An 18,087-nucleotide genomic window follows, 5' to 3' on the forward strand; every position below is an offset into this window, starting at 1 on the left:
GGGTCCCTCACTGCAGATTCTTGTGCAGTTTTGGGGACCTAATTAACATAATACATGCAGCATGGACCAAATCTGTAACAGTAGAGGGTCAGAAGTTCAAAGTCATCTTAGACTGTATAGGGAGGTTGAAGGCAAACCTGGCTGCTTGAGCCTCTTGTAAAGGAGAAAGAGGAGGAGGAGGAAAAGAAAAAGAACAGGGATTAGTTTTGAGATAAGATTTTTGTTGGCTCTATTTAAATATTTGTTGCTGAATATACATTCTGTAGATTAATGGCCAGATTTATCCAGTATGACTCTAGAGGGAAGATTGTGACCAGCAGATAGATATTAGTTTAAAAGAAATTTTTCTCCCATAAAATGAAGTTAAATGCCTACTATTATAATAAAATATGAGCCTGGAAGCTGGGGGTGGTAGTGGCAGCAGTGGCACATGCCTTTAATCCTAGCACTTGGGAGGCAGAAGCAGGTGGATCTCTGAGTTCAAGGCCAGCCTGGTCTACAGAGTTAGTTCTAGGATAGTCAGGGCTATGCAGAGGAACCCTGTGTCGAAAAACCAAAAAGGAAAAAAAGGCTAGAAAGACAGCTCCATGGTTAAGAACACTGGCTGCTCCTCCAGATTCCCCAGGTTCAGTCCAGCACCCATATGGTGGCTCACTGCCATCTAGGACTTGAGGTTCAGGATAGCCACTGCCCTCTTCTAGACTCTGCTGGTACTGGTACCAGGTTTGCATGTAGTACATAGACATATATGTAGGCAAAACACCCATACACATAAAATTAGAAAAAAGTATTAACAAATGATCTTCTCAAGAAGCTGTATCAAATTACTATAAATACAAACCTCACATATATTGTAAATGTAATATTGTGGTTTTAAGACAACAGTAATTTAGTTTCTTACAGTTTTAAAGGCTTAAAGATCAATGTTAAGATATAAAGTAAGGTTAGATTCTTCCAGAAAACTGAGGGGATAGTCAGTTCCATATGCACATCCTGCCCTGGAACATGGCTCCTGGGAACCCTTGGCATTTTGTAGTTTTATCGTTCTAGTCTTTGCTTTTCATCTTCATGTAGCATTTCCCTCATGTTTGTCTGCATTTATGGTTTTTTTCTTATTACACCAGTCATTGGAGTTGGGTCCACTCTAATCCAACATGACCTCATCTTAACTAATTATATCTGTGAAGACATTGTTTCCAAATAAAGTTTGTTCACAGTATTTAGGTAATTGTGGATAGATAATTCAACCTAGTACACCAATAACAAAATCCGTGCTGTGTATTCTGGTACTCAGAGGGAGTCTAAAGTTATTCAAATTGATCTAAACATATCTATCTTTTAATTTATAATACAAAAGATACATATGGAAAAACACTAGGGATGGGGGCAGAGAAGGGAAATCTCTTTAAGCTTAAATGGACAGAATTCTCTTTCTGGTTTATATTCAACTATGTTCAGTGCCACTTATTGAAATACTAGGGTCATTTGCAATTTGGGACTATCATAATAAAGCCTGTGAGTGTGTATCTTTGTTCTTTCATTTCTTATGAGTTATGGCTGTATTACAAGTGTGACAGACATACTAAACAATACCATATCACAATACTTAGTGAGTTTTGCTAAGTAAACATACTTCTGTAATCAGAGTACAGATAGAGAAACACAACATTAACCAGCACATTAGAAACCTCACCCCTTCCAGTCATTAGCATCCACTGACAGATTATTTGTAGTGATTTTTTTCTAGTAGATTATAATAATAATGTTTCTTCTTTAACATGGGGGTGGGAGCACATTCTCCTTTGTTTTGTGCAAGGATAGCATTGTTTAAAGTTATTGTATAGGAGATAAGAGACTTCTGTTTAGCTGAACAAATTGGTGCCGTAGCAGTTCTGCTTCTGGTGTGCAGAGCAAACACAACCAAATGAAAGAAATAATGGTTTTATTTTAAAAAATGCCTAATGAACATATAATTTTGCCAAATATAAAATACTGTTAAAGGTTGACGTGTGTGTGTGTGTGTGTGTGTGTGTGTGTGTGTGTGTGTGTTAAGTGGTAGACTTAACATCTGTAAAGGTTCTTTCTGTATCACCCATCCCTGGAAAACAATGAAATACTGCATTAGAAAACACAATGAAATACTGCATTAGAAAACACAATGAAATACTGCATTAGTTATTTTTTGTTGCTTTGATAAAACTTTGATAAAAGCAATTTGAAGGAAGAAAGGGTTTGTTTGAGCCTGTGGATCCATAGGAATTGTGCCCCTCATTTGGCAATGGCATAGCAACAGGAGCAAGCTGGCTGATGACATTTTACCTGATACAGGAAGCAGAATAAGATGTGGGTCCAGGTTTCAAAGCTAGCCCCTTAATAGCTCACTTCCTCCAGCAATGTTCTTCCTCCTTTAAAGATTCTATAACCTTCTTAAATCAAGTGTTCAGATACATGAGACTGTGGAGGATATTTCTCATTCAAATGACCACAAACAAACACTAATTGACTTCTTTGAATGTTGATTTTGATTTGTTTGAGACAGGATCTCACTGTGTAGGTTTGGCTCTCCTGGAGCATGCTATGTAGACCAGGCTGGCCTCAATTCACAGAAATCTGACTGTCGTGGCTCACAACCATCTGTAATGGGATCCGATGCTCTTTTCTGGTATGTCTAAAGACAGCTCAAGTGTACTCATAAATAAAAAAATTAAAAAAAAATCTGACTGTCTGCCTTAGCCTCCTGAGTGCTGGGATTAGAGGCCAGATGCTTTATTCTTAAGAAGAATAGTCATTCTGGTTTTGTGTTTTGCTTTGTTTTTTAAAATATTTTAATTTTTAAAAATTTGGATTCAAAGAAAAGATGTAAATAGAGTTTTCACATTTTTGGACAGTTATTAAAATTATCTTAATCTTGTCAAAACTGATAAATTAAGAATAGTTGTGATAAGTTTAGGATGCGAGTCAAGACTAGATTTTACGTTATCTTTATGCCTTCTTCCTGTTCACTGAACTATGAGTGTGACAGTCTTAGTATGTGTTTTGTTTTGCAGCTCTGAAGAATATGCACTAGTTATGTGTGTGTGTGTGTTGTGCATGCACACACACCTGTGTGTTGGTGTCTTAGTCACTATTCTATTGCTGTGAAGAGCCACCATAATCATTTTAGCACTTATAAAAGAAAGCATTTAGTTGGTGCCTTGCTTGCAGTTTCAGAAGTTTAGTTCATTCTTGTCATGGAAGGGGACATGATGACATGCAGGCAGACACTGGAGCAGTATCTGAGAGCTACTACATCCTAATCCATAAGCAGAGAAAGTGAGACTACACCTGGCATAGACTTGAAACCTCAAAGCCCATCCCCACTTATGCATTTCCTCCAACAAGGCCACACCTCCTAATCCTTACAATCGTTTCAAATAATGCAGCTCCCTGGTGACTAAACATTCAAATATATGAGCCTCTGGGGTTATTCTTATGCAAACTACTACAGTTGGTATGTGCACAGGTGTTGGGGCTACATGTGGAGGCTAGAGTTCCACATCAGGATTACTTTCTGCCTTTTGAGACAGGATCTCTTAATGAATCTGGAGCTTACTAATTTGCTAGACTGGCTGGCCTGCAAGCCTCGGGGATCTTTCCATCTCAGCTTCCCCAATTTTGTGGTTACAGGAGCAGCAACATGCTTGGAGTGGGCGGGCACTGGGGAGTGTACTTAGCTTGTTGTGTTTACACAGCAAGGACTTTACCCAGGGAGCCATCTCTTCAGCGCGTAGTTAAGCATTTTAAAGAATATCCCTCAATTTAGTTTGTTTGATATTTTCTGGTGATTAGGTCAGGGTTATGGTTTTAGGAGATTATTATCAGGTACTTAGTTTGCTTTTCATTGCCTCAGAGCCTGCACAGAGTCAGTGACATCACTGATGAGGTTGATGGTTTTCACTTGGTTAAATTAGCATGTGTAAGGTTTCTCAGATGTTAACAGTGCAGTCTTCATACTCTGCACTCCGTCACTAAATGCATCTTCTTGGTGTGCATAGCACACTCAGATCGTGCTTACACATTTACCTGAAAGCTGTGTATTAGTTGGGATTCTGTAGGGGAACAAAACCAATTGGATATATATTTAAAGGAGCTTTTATTAGATGCCTTACACTGTATTGTCAGAATAGTCTAACCATCACTATCTCACACCAGAAAGTCTGAGAATCCACTAGTTACTCAGTCTGTGAGGCTGGGTGTCTCTGGAGTCTAAATCTGGTGATGGTCTGAAGGCTTTCTGGAGAGAGACTGTCTTTAATCAACATTGGGAGCTTGAAGCAGCTGGCTTTTAATATCGTCAGAGGAATCAGCAGTGACATGGACAGGTTAAATGAACTCTCCAGTGAGAGTAAAGGCTGAGCAAACAAACAAAAGTCTTGAGCTAGAGATGCCTCAGTGGTGAGGAGTGCTTCCTGCTCTGGAATTTGAATCTCACATCCATGTCTAGAGGCTTGCAGTTGCCTGTAACTCTGCCTCTAGGAGATCTGATGCTCTCCATTGGACTCCACAGGCTTCTGCACACACATGGTACACACACACACACACACACACACACACACACACACACAAACCTTATAAGAAAAAGAGACAGCAAAAATATTTACCTTTTTCCTTCTCATTTATCTGAGCCCCTCCCCAGAAGGTGCTGTCCACAGTTAGGGTTGTTCTTGCCCCTTCTATTTAGCTACTCAGAACAATCTGACAGACATGCTCATATGGAGGCTCTCTGGTTGTAGGTTTTCCCAAGTTGGCAATTAAAACTAACCATCACAGACTGGTAACAGCTCACCAACCAAGTGAACGTTCATGATTGGAGGCAGTAGATATAGGCCCTGCTCAGAAGATTGCCTTCAGGTCCTGGCTCAGTATGATCACTGAGAAAGGGCCACTGCTAACATGAATAGATAAGAATCTCTGTCACAGGCTCGCTCCTCTGATTATATATATGTCTATCAGTACCACATTATCATTATTGTAGAAACATAGTAAGTCTTGTAATTGTCCTGATGTAGTTTTTAAAAATATTTTTGGCTATTTAAACCTTTCCCAATTTCATAAAAGTATTATAATCAACTTCTCAATAGAAACAAGTTTATTACAATTTAATTAATTAATTCATTTATTTTTGTGGTGCTGGCAATTAAATCTATGCCTTTGCATATTCTAAACAAGCACCCACCACTGAGCCATGTATGTCTCATGCCTCCTACTGAAAGTTTGATTAGGAATTCACTGAATCATTGTTTTGGATGGTACAAATTGTTACTTTTATTGCATTGAATCTTCCAGTTCCTCTGTGTACTGTCTCCCTTCATTTGCTTAGACTTGATTATTTACTTACTTATATATTTTATTTATGTGATCTGTATGGTATATGTATAAATGCACACATTTATGGGGCACACTTGCCTGTATATGTACAGAAGACAGAGGTTGAAATTGAGTTTTCTGTCTCTGCCCTTCTCAGAGACACTGAATCTGGAGCCTAGAGCTTGCTATTTCCTTCTTTCCTTAGCTTGTCACACAAGGCCTTGAATATAGCGTTTGCTATATAAGTGAATTACTATATTCTGTTTTCCAGATTTGTGTTCTTTCCATTGTACCTGTTGTTGCTTCTTTTTAAAACCACAAAACTTGATAGTTTGAAAAAAATGTTTCGAAGATATATTTATTTTATCTTGTATGTATGAGTGTTTGCCTTTTTTTTTCACATAAACATGTGTACCTTGTATGACCTGGTGGAGGCTGAAGCAGTGACTCAGTGGTTAAGGAGTACTGGGTCCAGTTCCCATGGCAGCTCATAAGCATCTGTTAACTCCATTTCCAGTAATTAATTAATTAATTAATTAATTAATTAATTTTATGGTGCTGACAACTGAATCTGTGTCCTTGCATATTATAGACAAGCATTAAACCACTGAACTGTGTCTCCTGCCTCCTACAGAAAGTTTGATTAGGAATTCATTGAATAATTGTTTTGGATGGGATAAACTGTCATGTGGGTAATGGAAATTGAACCCAGGTCCTCTGCAAGAAAGGTAAGAGTGCTTCTTAACCACCAAGTCATTGCTTCAGCCTCTAAAGCTGAGAGTTTTATTGAAACTCCAGTTATGATAATTGCTTTCTGTGGCAATTCATTCTGTTGTGTGTGTGATGCCTATGTGTGTGTGTATATATAAGTGTGTACACATACACAAGGAGGCCAGAGGTTCACATCCTGCATTATCTCAATTATCCCCCCCCCTCTCTCTCTGTGTGTGTGTGTGTGTGTATGATTTGAATCAAGTCTCTTACTCAACCTGAATGTTAGCAGTTAAGGTTAGCCAGGAAGTTCCAAGGATGTCCCCTGTTTTTACCTTCCCAGTGCTAGAATTACAGGCATTGCACTGACACATTTGGATTTTTATATGGATGCTGGATGTTTGAACTTTGTCCTCTCTTTGTATTAGCTCAAAAACATATACTTTTGCCTTGGGTCTTCCCCAGTATATCTTTTCTTTATGAACTATTTGAACAAAGTTATCATGTATTGCTAACCTTTCTTTTTAGGATCTTTTTTGAAGAGATTATCATTTTATATAGTTATTTCCAGATTAACAGTTTGAGAGAGTTTGATCTAGCAAGGTGCCTCTTATTGTGTGGTTAAATTTGTACATCAATGACAAAAATACAGATCTATACTGTGTTAAGGAATGGAGAAGTTTTAAAGTATAGCTTAGTTGTTTGCTGTAAGGTGCCATGGTGCTTCAGAAGTTAGTGGAGGAGCTAGAGCCCGGGGAGCTGTGCAGTCTTTGATGATATTTGTTTTCTTCCTACATGTCTGTTTTGCTCCCTTGACAAATCTCTATGTAGAATACTTCTTCTTCTGCTCATATGTAAACTCCTGTGGTTGACTGAAGTTTTCTTTGTTTTTCTTTTTTCTTTTCTTTAGTGCTGGAGATTGAAGCCAAGGACTTACTTGTACATAATAAGCAAGTAGTCTTCTTCTGGATTATGTCACCAGCTTATATATGAGCTTTATTGAACAGATCATTTTCTCTTCTCTTCTCTTCTCTTCTCTTCTCTTCTCTTCTCTTCTCTTCTCTTCTCTTCTCTTCTCTTCTCTTCTCTTTCCTCCTCTCCCTTCTTCCTTCCCTCCCTCTCTCCCTCCCTCCTTTCTTTTTATTTATTTATTTGTTTGTTTGTTTATTTAAACAAAACAACAGCAAACCAGGGGTTTGCTTTATAGCCCTGGCTGACCTGGGATTTGCAGAATAAACTAGGCTAGTTTTGAATTCACAAAAATCTGTCCACCTCTGCCTCTAACAAGGATTAAAGGTATAATTCACTTAGTCCAGATGTTTTTTTTTTAATTTTTTAAAAAATTGTACAGGAAAACCATGTATATAAAATTTCCACTCCTTTCTTTCCCAACAACTACTCCTGTCTCTCTCCATTCCCTTTTATACATCTTTTTAGCTATACATAATTTTTAAGGTGTTTTCTTCTGTTTAAAATTTTCTAGAATAGGAATTTGATTATATAAGTTATTTTTTAAATCCAGGGAATTCTAGTAATAAATTTCTTGACAGTTTATAGGTACCTTACACATACAATAACCCTATTAATTTATTCAACAAATATCTTACTAAGTACCTAATGCATTACAGAAACTATGGGTAGTATCTGAGCAAAGCCACTGAAATTATTGATCTCATTTTCATTTTTTTAAAAGATTTATTTATTTATTATGTGTAAGTACACTGTAGCTGTCTTCAGACACCCAGAAGAGGGCATCAGATCTCATTATGGATGGTTGTGAGCCACCATGTGGTTGCTGGGATTTGAATTCAGGGCCTTCAGAAGAGCAATCAGTGCTCTTAACCGCTGAGCCATCTCTCCAGCCCCCTCATTTTCATTTTTTATCAGATATATTCTTTATTTACATTTCAATTGTGTCCCCTTTCCTGGTTCCCTCTGCCCCTGAAAAACCCCTAACCCAATCCCCCTCCCCCTGCTCACCAATGCAGCTACTCCCACTTCCCTGTCCTGGCATTCCCCTATAATGGGGCATCTAGCCTTCTCAGGACCAAGGGCCTCTCCTCCCTTATATGGTCAGTTTTGGAGAAGGTACCGTTAGGTCCTGAGAAGAAGGTATATTCTTTTGTTTTAGGATGAAATATTCTATAGATATGTGTTAAATCCATTTGGTCCATAACTTCTGTTAGTTTCACTGTGTCTCTGTCTAGTTTGTGTTTCTCTGATCTGTCCATTGATGAGAGTGGGGTGTTGAAGTTACCCACAATTATTGCGTGAGGTGTAATGTGTACTTTGAACTTTAGTAAAATTTCTTTTATGAATGTGGGTATCCTTATATTTGCTGCATAGATGTTCAGAATTGAGAGTTCTTCTTGATAGATTTTTTCCTTTGGTGAATATGAAGTGTCCTTACGCATCTTTTTTGATGACTTTTGGTTGAAAGTAAATTTTTGATATTAGAATTGCCACTCTAGCTTGTTTCCTGGGACCATTTGCTTGGAAAATTGTTTTCCAGCCTTTTACTCTTAGGTAATGTTTGTCTTTGACACTGAGGTGCGTTTCCTGTATGCAGCAAAATGCTGGGTCCTGTTTATGTATCAAGTCTGTTAGTCTATGTCTTTTTATTGGGGAATTGAGCCCATTGATGTTAAGAGATATTAAGGAATAGTTACTTTTTGTTATTTTTGATGTTTAAGTTTGTGTGGTTATCTTCTTTTGGGTTTGTTGAAAGATTACTTTTTTGCTTTTTCAATGCTGTAGTTTCCCTCCTTGTGTTAGCACTTTCCATGTATTATCCTTTGTCAGGCTGGTTTTATAGAAAGATATTGTTTAAATTTGGTTTCATCATGGAATATCTTGGTTTTTTTTCCATCTATGATGATTGAGAGTTTTCCTGGGTATAGTAATCTGGGATGGCATTTGTGTTGTTTAGGGTGATGGAAGGGAGAGTTTAAACATTCAGAATACCTTACAAAATCAAACAGAAATCAGAAAGTATTTACTTTTTATAGGTGAAGTCTTAAGATCCTTTAATGTCATTAATGACACCAATTTATACATTTGATATTTGGAAAGCATGTCCTTATAGCTCTTTCTTTTGGGCGGGACAAGGTTCTTTGTGTAGTTCTGGTTAGCCTTGAATTTCTATTCTTCCTGCTTCAGTTTCAGAAATGCTGTAATTAAAGGCAGTTACTACTTACTTGGCTTCTTTGTATATTTTGCTTATAATAAAAGATTTTCCCACTTTGACTTTATGTTTTCTAACCAAAGTTTTGTCTCGAAATAGTAAGTCTTAACACTCATAGTTCACATTTTCATGTGTATTGATAACTGTGTCAGCATTTCAAACTAAGTCATCATGTTTTGAAACAGTATATATTATGAAATCAATAAATAATATGTTGCTTTTGGAGATGTTTTGAAAGTCTCACTCTATCAAGGAGGAACTTTTCCTTTTCAAATTATACATAACTAAAACAAATTGGTATTAATTATTCAGCTAATTATTCCAATACTGGGGATTGAAAAGCAGGCTTTAGGGATATGGGTCAGTGGGATAGTATTTGACTGGCATGTGAAAGGCAACCAGGATCCATCACCCAGGACTTTGGGGAGAGGATATAAAAACCAGCTTAGCTCTAATAGGGATTTTAATCTTCAGTTGTCCAATACATCCCTAAAGTTCAATTTTAAATGAATCCTTTCTTTGATATCACAGGCTAATTTTGTAACAACTGCTATATAGATTGTGGTTTTTAACCTTGAGATATTTGGTAATGTGTGGAAGCATTCCATTCTTGTTTGTAACAATTTCCTTGTTCCTTGGGGAGATGGTAAGTGTTGTGTTCCAGTGAGTTGGAGCTGAGGGTGCTACTAAACATACCACAGTGATCCAGATAGCACTTTTCTCACTTAACACACCAAATTACCCTAAGATATAAGCTCTGCCTAAACTCTGGTAAGGTTTCAGCCTAGACTAAAAACTGAACATGTGAATACTTCCAACTAATACTTGAAAGTTGGTGCTAACAGTACCTTTCCATTTGTCATTTAAAATTACTTTTATTATGACATAGGTGTCTGCCATGATATGGTAAATGCCTAGCTTTTCAAGTGTCAGTGATTGTCTGACAGTTCATGCTAGGGTAGGGATTGTCTGTTATTTCAGGTATTATGTTTAAAAGCACACATCTGTGTTTCTTAGAACTTAGGAAATGTTTATCAATTTACTCAAATCTTGTGGAAAAAGTAGTAGTAAAATAAGTATTCATTTAGGTTTTATAGTATCTAATAAATGATTCATTTTGATTTTTCTCAGCAGGGCCAGGAGAAGGTCTGGGGAAAATAATTCAGAGATTCCCACAGCAGGACTGGGATGACACGCCCTTTCCACAGGGAATTGAATTGGTAAGTTGGTGCCTTTATCCTGATGTCTTTTTTTTAATTGCTTCATTTTAGCTTTTACTATAATATTTTTCTCTTTAATAATTTTATGTCATTCTATTGTTAGGAATAACTTATTTCATGAATTATGGAATGTCTGCTATGCTGTTCTTTTCCCCCATTCAATGTGCTTGCTAGTATTACAGATTAATGATCTTTATCCAAAAGCAGAACTCTTCTGATTCTTTAAAAATGTTGAGTTTTTAAAAGATTTTTATTTGTTTTGTTGAAAGTGTTTTGCCTGCATATATATATATATATATGGGCACTACATGTGTGCCTGATGCCCACAGAAGTCAGAAGAAGATACATGATCCTGAGTTTTGGATAGTTGTGTTCTGCCATGTCGATATTATTCTTAACTGCTGAGTTGTCTCTCCAGGCCCTCTGATTCTCTAGGAGAAACCTTAGCACAGTAGTTTTTGCATCAACCAGAAAAGTACCTTTGCTTTTCAACTTTCCACCTTACTGTTTGTCTTAGTTAGGGTTTGAATGCTGTGAAGAGACACTATGACCAAGACAACTTTGATAAAGGAAAACATTTAATTGGGGTTGGCTTACAGTCTCAGTTCAGTTCATTATCATCATGGTGGGAAGCATGGTAGTATCCAGGCAAACATTGTGCTAGAGAAGTAGCTGAGAGTTCTATGTCTTAATAGAAAGGCAGCCTGGGGAGGCTGCTATCATCTCTCCAGCAACTGAGCGGGCTGGTACAGCCAAGAGCACAGGGAACATCTGAGTGTCAGAATAACTGGGACAGGGTGCACCAGGGCCCCACCTGTACCCATGAGCTGGGCAGTGCCACAGCACTTTGTGCCAGCGTAAAACCGGTAACCCAGGGGTGCTGAGACAGGCTTGCAGGCACATAGGAGGGACAAGCACTAGCCAGAGACAGCCGGACCAAGTAACACCAGAGATAACCAGATGGCGAAAGGCAAATGTAGGAACATTACCAACAGAAATCAAGGCAACATGGCATCATCCAAACCCAATTCTCTCACAACAGCAAGTCCTGGATACCCCCAACACACTGGAAAAGCAAGATTTGGATTTAAAATAACAGCTCATGATGCTGATAGAGGGCTTCTAGAAGGACATAAATAACTCCCTTAAAGAAATATAGGAGAACACTGGTAAACAGGTAAAAGCCCTTAATGAATTACGGGAAAGCACAACCAAACAGGAGAAGGAATTGAACAAAACATCCAGGATCTAAAAATAGTGGTAGAAACAATAGCGAAATCACAAAAGGAAACAACTGTGGACATAGAAAACCTAGGAAGAAGTCAGGAGTCATAAGCATCAACAACAGAATACAAGAAATAGAAGAGAGAATCTCAGATGCAGAAGATATCATAGAAAGCATTGACACAGCAGTCAAAGAAAATGCAAAATGCAAAAAGCTCCTGACCCAAAACATCCAGGAAATCCAGGACAAAATGAGAAGATCAAACCTAAGGATTATAGGTATACAAGAGAATGAAGATTCCCTCTTAAAGGGCCAGTAAATGTCTTCAACAAAATTATAGAAGAAAACTTCCCTAACCTAAAGAAAGAGATGCCCATGAACATACAAGAAGCCTACAGAACTCCAAATAGATTTGACCAGAAAAGAAGTTCCTCCCATCACATAATAATCAAACACCAAATGCACTAAACAAAGAATATTAAAGGCAGTAAGGGAAAAAGGTCAAGTAACATATAAAGGCAGACCTATCAGAATTACACCAGAATTCTCACCAGAGACTATGAAAGCCAGAAGATCTTGGGCAGATGTCATACAGAGCTAGTAAATTTCTCAGTTACTATAGATGGAAAAACCAAGGTATTCCATGACAAAACCAAATTTACACAATATCGTTCCACAAATCCAGCCCTTCGAAGGATAATGAATGGAAAACACCAACAAAAGGAGGGAAAGTACTCACTATTAAAACCAAGAAATTAATCTTCTTTTCGAAAGAAGAGAGCCACACAAACATAGCTCCACCCCTACTAACAAAAATGACAGGAAGCAACAATCACTTCTCCTTAATACCTCTTAATATCATTGGACTCAATTCTCCAATAAAAAGACATAGACTAACAAACTGGATACATAAACAGAACCCAACATTTTGATGCATACAGGAAACCTACCTCAGACACAAAGACAGATACTGCCTCAGAGTAAAAGGCTTGAAAACAATTTTTCAAGCAAATGGTCCTAAGAAACAAGCTGGTGTAGCCATCCTAATATCAAATAAAATCGACTTTCAACCTAAAGTAATAAAAAAATATAAAGAAGGCCACTTCATACTCATCAAAGGAAAAATCTACCAAGATAAACTCTCAATTCTGAACATATATTCTCCAAATATAAGGGCACCAACATTCATAAAAGAAACTTTACTAAAGTTCAAAACACACATTGCACCCCATACAATAATAGTGGGAGACTTCAATGCCCCACTCACATCAATGGACAGATCAGGGGAACACAAACTAAACAGAGAAACAGTGAAACTAACAGATGTTATGAACCTAATGGATTTAACAGATATCTATAGAACATTTTATCCTAAAAGAAGAGAATATACCTTCTCAGCATCTCATGGTACCTTGTCCAATATTGACCATATACTCGGTCACAAAACAGACCTCAGCAGATATAAGATTGAAAGAATAATTTGATGCAATAATCAGATCACCACAAACTAAGGCTAGGCTTCAATCAAAAACAATAGAAAGCCCACATACACATGGAAACTGAACAGTACTCTACTCAATAATAACATGGTCAAGGAAGAAATAAAGAAAGAAATTAAAGACTTTTTATAATTTAATGAAAATGAAGGCACAACATACCCAAACACAAAACAGTGCTAAGAGGAAAACTCATAGCTCTGAGTGCCTCCAAAAAGAAACTGGAAAGAGTATACACTGACTGCTTAACAGCAAAAAGAGAAGCAAATTCACCCAAGAGGAGTACACAACAGGAAATAAACTCAGGGCTGAAATCAACCAAGTAGAAACAAAAAGAACTATACAAAGAATCAACCCAACCAGGAGCTGGTTCTTTGGAAAAACAACAACAACAACAACAACACGATAGATAAACCCTTAGTCAAAATAACCAGAGGGCACAGAGACAGTACCCAAATCAGCAAAATCAGAAATGAAAAGGGAGGCATAACAACAGATATTAAGGAAATTCAAAAAATCATCAGATCCTACTACAAAAGCCTATACTCAACAAAAGTGGAAAATCTATATGAAATGGACAATTTTCTAGACAGATACAGGTACCAAAGTTAAATCAGGTTCAGATAAATGAGCTAAACAATCCCATAACCTTTAAAGAAATAGAAGCAGTCATTAATAATCTCCCAACCAAAAAAAAAGCCCAGGACCAGATGGGTGCAATGCATAGTTTTACAAGACCTTCAAAGAAGACCTAATGGCAATACTCTTCAAACTATTCCACAAATTAGAAACAGATGGAACACTACCCAATTCATTTTATGAAGCCACAATTATACACTGATACCTAAACCACACAAAAACCCAACTTTCGATCAATTTCCCCTATAAATATTGATGCAAAAATACTCAAAAAAAAGTCTTGCCGACCAAATCCAAGAACACATCAAAACAATCATCCATCATGATCAAATAGATTTCATCCCAGGGATGCAGGGATGATTCAATATACAGAAATCCATCAATGTAATCCACTATATAAACAAACTCAAAGAAAATACTACATGATCATTTCATTAGATGCTGAGAAATAATTTGACAAAATCTAACATCTCTTTGTGATAAAAGTCTTGGAAAGATCAGGAATTCAAGATTCATACCTAAACATAGTAAAAGCAATATACAGCAAACCAGTAGCCAACATCAAACTAAATGGAGAGAAACTTGAAGCAATCCCACTGAAATCATGGAGTAGACAAGGCTGTCCACTCTTTTCCTATCTGTTCAGTATAGTACTTGAAGTCCTAGCCAGAGCAATTAGACAACAAAACCAGGTCAAAGGGATTCAAACTGGAAAGGAAGAAGTCAAAGCATCCCTATTTGCTACTGGTATGGTAGTATACTTAAGTGACCCCAAAAACTCCACCAGAGAACTCCTGCAGCTGATAAACAACTTCAGCAAAGTGGCTGGATATAAAATTAACTCAAACAAATCAGTAGCCTTCCTATACTCAAAGGATAAAGAGGCTGAGAAGAAAATTAGGGAAATGACACCTTTCACAATAGCCAGAAATAATATAAAATACCTTGGTGTGCCTCTAACCAAGCAAGTAAAAGATTTGTATGACAAGAGCTTCAAGTCTCTGAAGAAAGAAATTGAAGAAGATTTCAGAAGAGGAAAGATCTCCCATGCTGATGAATTGGCAGGGCTAATATAGTAAAAATGGCCATCTTGCCTAAAGCCATCTACAGATTTAATGCAATCCCCCATCAAAATTCCAACTCACTTCTTCATAGAGTTTGAAAGCGCAATTTCCAAATTCATCTAGAATAACAAAAAACCCAGGATAGATAAAACTATTTTCAACAATAAAAGAACTTCTGGTGGAATCACCATCCCTGACCTCAAGCTATACTACAGAGCAATAGTGATAAAAACTGCATGGTATTGGTACAGGGGCAGGCAGGTAGATCAGTGGAATAGATTTGAAGACGCAGAAATGAACCCTCACGTGTATGGTCACTTGATCTTTGACAAAGTAGCTAAAACCATCTAGTGGAAAAAAGACAACATTTTCAACAAATGATGCTGGTTGAGCAGGCAATCAATATGTACAAGGATGCAAACTGATCCATTCTCATCTCCTTGTACAAAGCTGAAGTTCAAGCGGATCAAGGACCTCCACATAAAACTAGATACACTGAATCTAATTGGCAAGAAAATGGGGAAAAACCTGAAGCACATGGGCACAGGAGAAAATTTCCTGTATATAGCTCTAAGATCAAGAATTGACAAATGGGACCTTATAAAATTGCAAAGCTTCTGTAAGGCAAAGGACACTGTCAATAGGACAAAACAACAACTGACTGGCCAAAGACCTTTACTAATCCTACATATGATAGAGGGCTAATATCCAATATATACAAAGAACTCAAGAAGTTAGACTCCAGAGAACCAAATAACTCTATTAAAAAATGGGGCACAGAGCTAAACAAAGAATTCTCAACTGAGGAATACTGAATGACTGAGAAACACCTAAAGAAATGTTCAACATCCTTAATCATCAGGGAAATGCAAATCAAAATAACCCTGAGATTCTTTTTTTTTATTGACATATTTTTTATTTACATTTCAAATGATTTCCCCTTTTCTGGGTCTCTACTCCCCGCAAGTCCCATAAGCCCTCTTCTCTCCCCCTGTTCCTCCATCTACCCCATCCCGCTTCCCTGTTCTGGAATTCCCCTATACTCTTGCACTGAGTCTTTCCAGAACCATGGGCCACTCCTCCATTCTTTTTGGACATCATTTAATATGTGGATTATGTCTTGGGTACTCAAAGTTTCTAGGCTAATATCCACTTATCAGTGCATACCATGATTGATCTTTTGAGACTGGGTTACCTCACTTAGTATGATGTTCTCCAGCTCCATCCATTTGTTTAAGAATTCATTGTTTCTAATGGCTGAATAGTACTCCATTGTGTAAATATACTACATTTTTTGTATCCATTCCCCAGGTGTTGAAGGACACCTGGGTTCTTTCCAGCTTCTGGCTACGACAAATAGGGCTGCTATGAACATAGTGGAGTATGTGTCCTTATTGAATGCTGAAGAATCCTCTGGGTATATGCCCAGGAGTGGTATAACAGGGTCCTCAGGAAGTGTCATGCCCAGTTTTCTGAGGAACCGCCAGACTGATTTCCAAAGTGGTTGCACCATCTTGCAATCCCACCAGCAGTGGAGGAGTGTTCCTCTTTCTCCACATCCTCGCCAACACCTGCAGTCTCCTGAGTTTTTGACCTTAGCCATTCTGACTGGTGTGAGGTGAAATCTCAGGGTTGTTTTGATTTGCATTTCCCTGATGATTAATGGGGTTATTTGGTTCTCTGGGTTCTACATTCTTGAGTTCTTTGTATATATTAAATATTAGCCCTCTGTTGGATTTAGGGTTGGTAAAGATCCTTTCCCAATCTGTTGGTTGACATTTTGTCCTTTTGACAGTGTCCTTTGCCTTACAAAAACTTTGTAGTTTTATGAGGTCCCATTTGTCAATTCTTGATCTTAGAGCGTAAGCTATGGGTGTTCTATTCAGGAACTTTTCCCCTGTGCCCATGTCCTCAAGGGTCTTCCCCAGTTTCTTTTCGATTAGTTTCAGTGTGTCAGGTTTTATGTGGAGGTCCTTGATCCATTTGGAGTTGAACTTAGTACAAGGAGGTAAGAATGGATAGATTCGAATTCTTCTGCATGCTGACCTCCAATTGAACCAGGACCATTTGTTGAAAAGACTATCTTTTTTCCACTGGATGCTTTCAGCCCCTTTGTCAAAGATCAAGTGACCATAGGTGTGTTGGTTCATTTCTGGGTCTTCAATCCTATTCCATTGATCCGCTTGCCTGACATTGTACCAATACCATGTAGTTTTTATCACTATTGCTCTGTAGTAAAGTTTAAATTCTGGGATACTGAATCCCCGTGAAGTTCTTTTACTGTTGAGAATAGTTTTAGCTATACTGGTTTTTTTGTTATTCCAGATGAATTTGAGAATTGCTCTTTCTAGCTCTATGAAGAACTGGGTTGGGATTTTTATGGGGATAGCATTGAATCTGTAGATTGCCTTTGGCAAGATGGCCATTTTAACTATATTAATCCTGCCAATCCACGAGCATGGAAGATTTTTCCATTTTCAGAGATCTGAAGTTCTTGTCATATAGGTCTTTCACTTGTTTGGTTAGAGTCACCCCAAGATACTTTATGCTGTTAGTAGCTATTGTGAAGGGAGTCATTTCCTTAATTTCTTTCTCCGTCTGCTTGTCCTTTGAATATATAAAGGCTACTGATTTGCTTGCGTTGATTTTGTAGCCAGCCACTTTGCTGAAGTTGTTTATCAGCTGTAGGAGTTCTCTAGTAGAGTTTTTAGGGTCACTTAAGTATACCATCATATCATCTGCAAATAGTGATATTTTGACTTCTTCCTTTCCAATTTGTATTCCTTTGACTTCCTAATGTTGTCTAATTGCTCTAGCTAGGACTTCAAGAACTATATTGAAAAGATATGGAGAGACCGATCAGGAAAACAGAAACTAAACAGGGAGACAGTGAAACTAATTGAAGCTTTGGACCAATTGGAGTTAACAGATATATATATAGAACTTTTCATCCCAAAGCAATAGAATATACCCTTTTCTCAGCACCTCATGGTACCTTCTCCAAAATAGATCATATAGTTGGTCACAAGACAGACCTCACCAAATATAAGGAGATTGAAATAATCCTATGCCTCCTATCAGATCACTATGGAGTAAAAGTGGTCTTTAATAACAATAAAAACAACAGAAATTCCACATACACATGGAAACTGAACAATACTCTACTCAATGATACCTTGGTCAAGGAAGAAATAAAGAAAGA

At 37.6% G+C, this 18,087-nt stretch overlaps 1 protein-coding gene across 3 annotated transcripts in view; it reads left to right on the forward strand.

Annotated features, from left to right (window-relative positions):
* The window catches only part of Sbf2 (SET binding factor 2), a 365,757-nt gene that overhangs the window by 42,333 nt on the left and 305,337 nt on the right, over positions 1-18,087 (forward strand). For 2 of the 3 annotated variants that reach the window (XM_052201159.1, XM_052201166.1), the window contains exon 2: positions 10,373-10,461. In XM_052201159.1, the coding sequence (XP_052057119.1) occupies positions 10,373-10,461 (89 nt within the window). The remainder of the gene's footprint in view (positions 1-10,372; positions 10,462-18,087) is intronic. The other variant, XM_052201176.1, reaches the window with a different exon arrangement.

This window comes from Apodemus sylvaticus, chromosome 1, assembly GCF_947179515.1.
Source record: "Apodemus sylvaticus chromosome 1, mApoSyl1.1, whole genome shotgun sequence".
Taxonomy (NCBI): Eukaryota; Metazoa; Chordata; class Mammalia; order Rodentia; family Muridae; genus Apodemus; species Apodemus sylvaticus.